This window comes from Zalophus californianus, chromosome 11, assembly GCF_009762305.2.
Source record: "Zalophus californianus isolate mZalCal1 chromosome 11, mZalCal1.pri.v2, whole genome shotgun sequence".
NCBI classification, from domain to species: domain Eukaryota; kingdom Metazoa; phylum Chordata; class Mammalia; order Carnivora; family Otariidae; genus Zalophus; species Zalophus californianus.
Genome location: NC_045605.1, coordinates 72711331 through 72720555, shown reverse-complemented (window position 1 = coordinate 72720555; position 9225 = coordinate 72711331). Strand labels below are relative to the sequence as shown.

The 9225-nt window shown below is 46.6% G+C and overlaps 1 protein-coding gene across 1 annotated transcript; it reads left to right on the top strand.

The window, feature by feature from the left end:
- The first annotated feature begins 3127 nt into the window (after positions 1-3127).
- LOC113914949 (serum amyloid A protein-like) lies at positions 3128-7332 on the top strand. The gene is made up of 4 exons (XM_027580577.2): positions 3128-3233; positions 3934-4028; positions 6613-6751; positions 7018-7332. The coding sequence occupies exons 2-4, from the start codon at positions 3938-3940 to the stop codon at positions 7178-7180; spliced, it is 393 nt and encodes a 130-aa protein (XP_027436378.2). The 5' UTR covers positions 3128-3233; positions 3934-3937; the 3' UTR covers positions 7181-7332.
- The last annotated feature ends 1893 nt before the right edge of the window (positions 7333-9225 follow it).

Genomic DNA, 9225 nt, shown 5'->3' with positions numbered 1-9225 from the left:
ATCCTAAGCCCCTGCTGTTCTATGTGCTTCTGACAGATCCCAGGCAGATTGGGGGATCCGACCGCCTCCTGCTTGGGTTCGTTTAATGTGCCAGAACCATTCACACAAGTTGGGGAAGCACGTCTTTATAGTTACCAGTTTAGCAAAGGATATAAAAGAGGATACAAATCCAGAGCCAGAGGAAGAGATACAAAGGGCAAAGTACAGGAAAGGTGAAATGTCACAGACCCCCAGCCCTCTCAGGCTCGCCACTCTCCCGAGTCTCCATATGTTTATCAGCCTGCAAAGGCTCTGAACCCAGTTCTTTAGGGGTTTTATGGAGGCTTCATTGCATCAGGGATTACTTAAATCGTTGGCCATTGGAGATTGAGTCAACCCTCCAGTCCCTGACCTGTCCTTGGGAGTCAGGAGGAGGGAGTGAAAGGTCCCTCTAATCACATGGTTGGGCCTCCTGGCAATCAGCCCCCATGCTTAGGTGAGGTCCAAATGTCACCTCTGATCGTAACAAAGGTAAAGACACCTTTGTCCCTGTCAACACTTAGGAAATTCCCAGGGTGTGGGAGGCAGTCACTGTGAAAGACCAAATATAGATGAGGCCTATTTTCATCATTTGAATGACCAAATTTCTCTTTCTTATACATGCGAATCTCGCAGGTAGGTAACGTTATTCTTCTCATTTGAAAGTCATGAAACTGTTGATCATTCTTTCTGCTGGCCCTCTGAGTCTGGACCCTAGGCCTCCCATCCTCGCTTGATCAGGGTACTCTGTGGGGCGTCTTTTCTAACTTTGGTTTCTGGCCCTTCGTAGGCTTGGTGTTCTTCTCATCCACTTAAATTCATTGTGACAGAGAAAAGGGAGGTCTCCGAGGCGTCTCCACAGCCTGGTCACACGGGGCTATTAGAGGAGGGGGACCGTGTCATGTCTTCTGTAAACCAGGTCACTTCTGAGAGGGAAAGGGCTTCTCACTACTAACAAAGTTGGCACAATAGGTCCCAACGGACACAGTCTCTGGAATCCGGGACACAGCGACTCACGGGAGACTTCGGGAGATCTCTTCAAGGCCTGCAGATGTGATACCACCATGGCAACATCTTTCTTTGGCAGGAGACACAAGGGAAATAGCTGCCTGTCCCTCCTGTTTATTGTTCTAAGCTTGGCCCTCAGGGAGCTGAGTGTCCCTTCCAGAAAGAGAGACTACGTGACAGAACAAAGGAAGAGACCATGCCTTGCTTGCCCGAGTCCCTGGGAGGAGTTCCTCGTGGGTCTGGAAAGTATCCTCGCGCTCTCTCTGCAATGTGTCTGTCAAAGAAGGGAATGACTGGAATGCTGTCTGAAAGTGGGGAGGGCTCTCCAGCACGGAATGGCCCCGAGGGAGTAAAAGAATTGTCACAGGCTGGGGTCACTGGCCCAGGATTTCTGCCCTGGGGAGCCTGGGAGGAGGGGTATGGGCATCACATGGCCTCCTCTGGGAAGCAGCCCCCCAAGCTCCCTGTCACCACTGGCTCTGGAGGGTTGACACCTGCCCTTCTCCCCACGTGTCTACTCCTAGGACCAAGGGAGCCAAAGCAGCTCAGGGTCCCAGACTGGGCAGACCTCAGTGACCCCACCTTTCCCAGGGATTGATCTGTGTGGGGAATGTCCAAACGGTGCTCAGCATTGGCCTGGAGAAGAAGTACAGGGACAGAGGGATCCTTTGACAGTTGTCTGCCCTACACCTCTCATCTCATTGTACCTACAGGAATTCAAATAAGACCCAGACCCAGAAAGAGGCATCACTCCTAGTGCTGGCAGGCTCCAACCGAAGACAATGATTCCCTCCTACGAGTGCAATCCTTGCCTGATTGGCTTTCCTGGGTCAGCCTCCCCTTTGCAATGTCTTACCCATAACTCCTGTAGTCTTGTAACAAATCAGAAGTCGGCCTCCTGCTTCTGCTCTGGGTTCCTGGTGGAGCACGAGTCCCACCTCCTTCCTGGCTACTACTTAGCTTCTTCCAACCCCTGGGCTGTCCAGTCTCCATGGTTTGCTTGCATCAGCCCTGGTGGTACTGTCTGGTATGTGAAATGCCTGCTCATTTTTCTTGTCTCCAGGATGCACCCCAGGCAACACCCCTGAGCCAGCACTCCCTGGGCTGGGCCTTCCTGGCCCTCCTTCCTTAAGCTTCCAGCCCCGGGCCCCCGGTGACAAGGACCAGGTCCGTCCTCTGGACGCCCCATCATTGCTACCACCTCACACATGCACCATCCTCTCTTCTGCAGGGAAATCCGATGACCTCTAAACTTCCCCTTTCCCAAACAGGGGCAGGGAAGGGGTAGGTGAGTGGACCAGGGTCTCCATCCCGCCGATACCGCCTGCATGCAATTTCTTCCCACCGTAATCCTCCTAAACTCACAGAGTGCAGCCCAGTCCTGCTTTGCCAGCTGAAACAGCCGTTCTGTATGTTCGCAACCTCCCAGCCTTCTTGCGCTGCCCCCAACGTTCTCTGCATCCTCCCTGAATCTTCTATTCTTATAATTTTTCGGCCAGTGGGCGGTTTCTTGATCATTTTTAGGATGTATCATTTCTCCGTGACATTGTAGCAAATGTCTACAAAGCAATTCAATGTTCCTGGACCAGGGTGTCCTCCATGAAAGCTGCCATTAGGAGCTCCCCCAGCAACTGATCATGAGTACACTTCAGTCTGAAGGACTCCCTTTTCCGGCATCCAGGCCACCCCACTGGGTGCTGGAAGCTTCATTTTCCTGCTTACTGGTCCTTCCTGTAGTTTTTCTGCTCCCTGGGGTCTCAGCTTTATCCTTCTCTCTTCCTTCAGTGGAGACCGTTCGCTCTTCCACCGGCCTTCTATGCTCTCATTCTTTAGACAATCAAATCCCTTTTCTAATATTGATTCCTCTTCACACCCATTGTCTACATTATTGTGTGTGGAAGGAAACCTTTCCTCACCAAGAGCGAGACTGAAAACAGGCAGAAAAGCCCACATTTGCTACATTCCCAGAAGCTGCCAGATTGCACAACCTGGGAAATTAGATGGGCGCGAAGAAACAGCCTGATGTTCTGGATGCTGTGTTCTGGCCAAGGGGGAATTTCCCAAATCTCAGTGTTTTGCTTCAAACCTGGCTTCCCCGTCATTCCCCTAGCAAAGGGTCAGTATATATACCGTGGGCACCCCTCGCAGGCAGGAGGGGCGGGCAGCTCATCTTCACCAGGAGCCTCCTTGGGAAGCAACAGCCAAAGGTGAGGTACTAGAACTTTCCAACACTATTTCTCTTTGCGGACTCCCGTTGCCCACGGCATTCCTGTGCTGGTCCCAGCTCTCTGCTTCCTTCCTGCATTTCCTAGCCTGACAATTAGGATTCAGCAGATGTGAATACTTTCTGGGACTGGGATTTAGTCGTGCACTTCCTCGGGGAGAGTTCAGGGATGGGGAGAGCAGGCATTCTGCCAAGGGTTGGGCACTGTTTCACTCATCTCATTCGACAGACTGGTATATGGTCACAAAATGCCCAGATGCCTCTTGGGAAGCTTTCTATACAGTGGGCGTCAGGGCTCACAGGTGATGACTGAAAGGGAAAGTGGTTTATATTAGAAGCGCAGTGCAGTCTCTCTTACTAGGATTCCAACGAGGCAGGTGGAAATGGAGACGTGGACCCTCTGGAATTCTGTCTATGTATCTACGTATCACCTGCCTAATATATGTATACGCACTGTCTACTTCTTTCTACATACACACACATACACATATATGTACATACAGGGGTGTATATGTACACAGATGTGTGTGTGTGTGTGTGTGTGTGTAGATCAATAGACAGAAATACAATGAGTGCTGGCTTAGTTTTGGAATACAAGAAGGAGTCAACGTTACGCTGCGAAAAAACCAATCCAATCCAAAACTAAACACCTATCATCTTTGTGTATCTCTTTGACTCTGCAGCAGGATGAAGCTTTTCCTGGGCATCCTCTTGGGCTCCCTGGTCCTGGGCGTCAGCAGCCAAAGGTGGTTAACCTTCCTCAGGGAAGCTGGTCAAGGTAAGGCCCAAAGCATGGGGGTCAGGGGGAGGCTGCCACTGGCCTCCCTCCAGGATTCCCCAGAGCAGAGGCCACATCCACACAGCACAAAGGCCGCAAGTGGGACGCATAGAAGCATGGTGTTCAAGATAGCAGTCTCCCAGGGTTTCTATTTTATTTGTTTTTTAACTGAACTATATCTGACATATAACATCATATATATTTAAGGTGTAGGTCATGTTAATTTGATGCATTTATATGTTCAACCCGATTGCCATTGTAGTTATAATTAGCACCTCTGTCATGTTACATAATTTCCCTTTCCTTTTAGTCATTGAAATACTTAAGATCTAGGCTATAGCACATTTGATCACTATAATACAATATGGTTTGGTGCTCATCATACTGTGCCTTAGGTCTCTAGGGCTTACTTACTACGTGTGGCTTTTCCCCTGAAGCCACAGGTGTCTTATCCCTCCACCCCTGGCTTTTCTGGGTGGCAGCGCACTCTTCCTTGGGGTCCCCAGGCTGGAGGTCACATAAGGTTTGGGCCTCAACTTGCAGTAGGAGCAGGAAGAGATACATGTGGGGTCCAGGGTGCCTGCTCCCTACTTATAAGTGGGACTCGAGTGCCGCCTAGTGGGAAGTCAGGGCCAGCTCATGGCTGGGTCTCAGGCAGCCAGGAAGGGGTGCCTCAAACTTGCGCATTTAGTCATCCCCTCCAAGATTAATGGAGCTTGGCCCGTGCTAGGCACTGTTCTAAGAGCTTTACATGGATGAATGAACTGGTTTTCGTCCTCAGGTTTTAATCTGTAATCCTGCAATGTAGGCACCATCATCCCTTAACAGAGAACCTGAGGCCCAAAGAGATGAAGAGTCTGACAAGGTCCTAAGCAGAGCAGGGTTACCCCCGTGGTGGTGCTCCCCAGACCTTGCTAGGACGGGACTGTCCTGCCTCCCAGAGCAGAGAGCGCATGGCCGACTGCGGGTTTGGGAACACACAACCCTCTTGTTTATCTGAGCAAATGGCAGATAGTCAGGCTGTGGGAGAGGCGGAAGGCCACTGCAGAGCTCCTCTCCCCGCAGTAAATGGCACAAGGATTCCATGATGGTGGTTCTGCGGGCCTGAGACCTGGCTGGGCAGGAGAGCAAGAGACACGCGCCTCGGTAGTCAGACTCAGCGGCAAGATTTCTATATTTCACAAAATCATTTTTTTTTTCTTGTCTTTTCCTTTTTCTTTGTCTGTGAGAGTCACTGATTACTGATTTAAGAGTTTGCTGTCAATCCTTTCTAAATTCTCACAGGCACCGCTACAAATGTGTTTCCATCTTTAGGTCAAGGTTTTTCAAAGGGTTGTTCTAGGACCGCGTGCGTGAGAATCACCCGGGGTTTGGGGTGCTTTGTGAAAGGCAGATGCTGGGTGCACACACTCTCCCTCTGCTGAATCAGCATTTCAGGGCTGAGCCTGAAATCTGGCTTCTACCAAGCACCCCAGTGGCTTTTTGTGCCCACTCAAGCTTGGGAACCACTGCCTCCAGTTTTGCCTCCACAGGTGACCAGTACATCAGGCACTTCCTAAGCAAGGGGCCTCCAGGCATCTATTTAAATCTGTAACTTGAGGGAGTAAATACAGAAGAATGTCGTACTGCTCAACAAAGTGATCTTTCTGAACACTGGAAAGAATAAATACATAAAATGAAGAGAAGGCATCGCATGGGTATTACATAACTTATGATTACAACCCGACAGTAGATTATTCTCTTTTGCTTATTAAGCTACTTTTTGAAAGTCTTCATTTTATTGTAGCCTGATCAGATTCCTTCAATCTGTAACTCCAATTTTCCTCTTAGCTTAGTCCTTTTAATGTTTTTTTGCAGCCTTCCTAAGGCCCAGAGAAGTGATAGCATAGTGAGCACCTGGAAACTTCTAGAAGTTATATGTGTATTTTCTCAGTTTGTCTGCATAACCACTGTGTGGAAGGCAATACTCTTCAGTTCCCTGGGGAGAACACTGAACTTTAGAGCTGGCGGTAGTTGCCCTTTTTCTGCATTTGATGACCCCGTTTCTGTGAAGTTCTGTTGGGGGAATTCACCTTTATCACCTGATAAGTGTGTTCTGACAGTCTCCTGGTGCCACGTATGCCCCAGACATTTGGATGCACACAGAACTGAGTTGTCTTCAAGGTGCCCACAGCACTGACTTTCTCCCCTTGTCTAGGTTGGGAGCCCTCTGGGTCAGCAGCCTCCCTCAGACTTGCCTTTGTCCTCACGCCCCACTCAGAGGGTTCCCTGCCCTTTCCAGGTAGAGGTTCACCGCACAACGAAGCATCCCTTAAAGACCATCCCACCTCTTGTTCATACACATCACACACAGCCGAAAACCAAGTAGCAACAGTACTTAGAATGGAATCAAAGAGAATAAAACTTGCACCCGGTGTGATTCTCCTAACATTAACCTTGGGGAGTGAAAAGTAAAGGAATATTTATCTCAGCCAGTATAATCTCAAAGGTTTGTGTCAAAAGGCTGAAATCTTAGAATCATTGGGAGGAAAAGTGTTCTCTATTTTGCCAAGAGATGATCACTTTCATTTTCTTTCCTTTCTAGGGACTAGAGACATGATGAGAGCTTACTCTGACATGAGAGAAGCCAATTACAAAAATTCCGACAAATACTTCCATGCCCGGGGGAACTATGACGCTGCACAAAGGGGCCCTGGGGGTGCCTGGGCTGCTAAAGTGATCAGGTAACATAGCCCCTGGGGATGGAGGTATGAGTCAGCTGAGCATGCCTAGCTGTGATTTCCACTCTCCCCCATGGGTGCTGGTTACCCAGCACAAGGAGATAGGCCAGGCTGAGTTGGGCTGTACCCAGAAATGATCAGGGGTTTAGCATCTCTAAACTTGGCCTCTTAGAGTTTCATTAATTTCTTGGAAAGAGGAGAGATGGGAAGGGTGGAGGTGTAGTTCATCAGCCCCTGATTAATCTCTTACCTGCTTTCCTCCATTCCAGTGACGCCAGAGAGAATTCTCAGAGAGTCACAGACCTTTTGAAGTTTGGAGACAGCGGCCACGGAGTGGAGGACTCGAAGGCTGACCAGGCTGCCAATGAATGGGGCCGCAGTGGCAAAGACCCCAACCACTTCCGACCCCCTGGCCTGCCTGTCAAGTACTGAGCTTCCCCTTGGCTCTGCCCTTGGGAGATGGGCTGTCAGACCCCTGAAAGCAGGAACAGTTGCTGAGTTAGTTACTGAATTCTCTATCTTTCCTACTCAATACTTCATAAAGAGCACATAAAAAATGTTTAATAAATGCTTATGAAATTCAATTTGTCATTGTTGTCATCTGGAAACAGCTAATGGCAATCTTCCTGGGTGCTTTTAATACCAGGGACATGATCAACTTACCTTATATCATTTTTCTTTAAAGGAGATAAGGCACTAATAAAGAATAATACTAATTTGGGGTAAAAGTATATTTCCATGATAAGGACCATACTACATAGAGTATATATGGACCATACATGTCAGTCCGTGGGTTAGAGAGAGATCTAAACTCTAGTTCTCAACAGGGTAGTGCTGCAGCCACCTCCATCCCCACACCAGCTGTTGGATCATCTGGGGATACTTTTGGTTGACACGGTGATTGCAGGGCCTTTGGTGTATGAACCAGAGGTACGTACAACTTACAATTTATGAGACAGTGCTGCAAACAAAGGGTCATCCTGAATCTTGCTTGACATTTGCAGTAACCTATCAGACATGTATTTCGGCAGAATCAGATTTACTGCAAAACTGAATGAAGCTTAAGCTTCAAGAACTCCTCACTTATATGGGACCATTCCAAGATCCTCGGAGAGGCCTTGGGAAAGGATTCACATGGTCAATTATCTTTGTAAAATATGCAGAAGTAAAATATTTTAACTAAGGCAGTTAATTCCTCTGACTGTCATGCCAACATTCTGCCTTTACTTTTCTGCTTGTGTTGAGTGGCACTGGGGTGGGCACAGGCATTTTGGTGACTTGACTAAGGAGAAGTTGAATTGGGAATATGATTTGTTTGCACTTAGTGGGACATATTTGTGTTGTTTTCAGTCACTTCCAAGTATAATTAAGTTATTGATCTCTATCTTGGAGTAGGAATGGCCTCTAGGTATGTATTCTCCTACCATCTACTGTGGTTACTCCCAGTGCAGGAGGAAAGGTCATATGGCAAAATAAACATGTCCTGTACAGTCCAGCACAGAGTATGTGAGTAGCTGGGAAGAAACAATTTTGAAAGTCAAGTATGAGTTAATGGAGAATTGTAAGATCACATGTGTAAGACTTTTATTTTGATGGAATCCTAGTCAAAATGGAAGTTCCCCCAGAGAGAGGTTTTCCAAATTTGACAGTGGTCAAACTTTATAGAATATTACCAATAACAAGTTGTGAAGCTGAAAGAAACTTTCCTAAACCACCAATAATAATTTTTTAAAAATCAAACAACCATGTTAAAGACAGAATTGTCTTTTTATTTTTCATTATAGAAAATGATCTTACAAGGTCATTGTCATAAAATGAAGATCAAAGTGAACTTAGAAAAATTATATTAAAAATTAAAATTATATTAAAAATATTATATTAAAACAGAGGATTTTTCGGGTAGTGTAAGTAGTCTGCATGATACAATAATGGTGGATCTATGTCATTAGAAATTTGCCCAAACCCATAGAATGTACAACACCAAAAGAGAACCCTAATGTAAACTGTGGGTTATAATGATGTGCCAATGTAGGTTCATCAATTATATCTAATATCCCACTCTAGTGGGGAATGCTAATAATGGGGGTTGCTATGCATGGGGGCAGGTATGAATTATATGGGAAATTTCTGTACCTTCTGCTCAATATTGTTGTGAAACTAGAATTGCTCTAAAAATAAATTCTATTAGAAGAAAGAAAAAGATTGTTGAAGTGTGTCAGGCTGTTTATTAATAAAAATATTTATATATTTTTCTGTATTTTGTGATGTTTTACATATTTGTTGGCTATTTAAAGTTGATACATTTTCGCCATTCTAAATAAATAGTTCCTATTGTTAACTAATTTAATATTTGTAATTTTGTATTGTTTTTCCTAAAGGGGGCTCCCCAAATTGCATAACTCAGGCCTTATAAAACCTGGGTCTGCCCCTTCACATACAGTGAAAAAAAATGTTCATAATTACTTAAGCTGGAACCC

Bases quoted from the DNA above. Each gene is read 5' to 3' on its own strand.
- LOC113914949 (XM_027580577.2), top strand. From the start codon at position 3,938: ATGAAGCTTTTCCTGGGCATCCTCTTGGGCTCCCTGGTCCTGGGCGTC. The intron at 4,029-6,612 runs GTAAGGCCCAAA...TTTCCTTTCTAG, and splicing joins CCTCAGGGAAGCTGGTCAAG to GGACTAGAGACATGATGAGA. The intron at 6,752-7,017 runs GTAACATAGCCC...CCTCCATTCCAG, and splicing joins TGGGCTGCTAAAGTGATCAG to TGACGCCAGAGAGAATTCTC.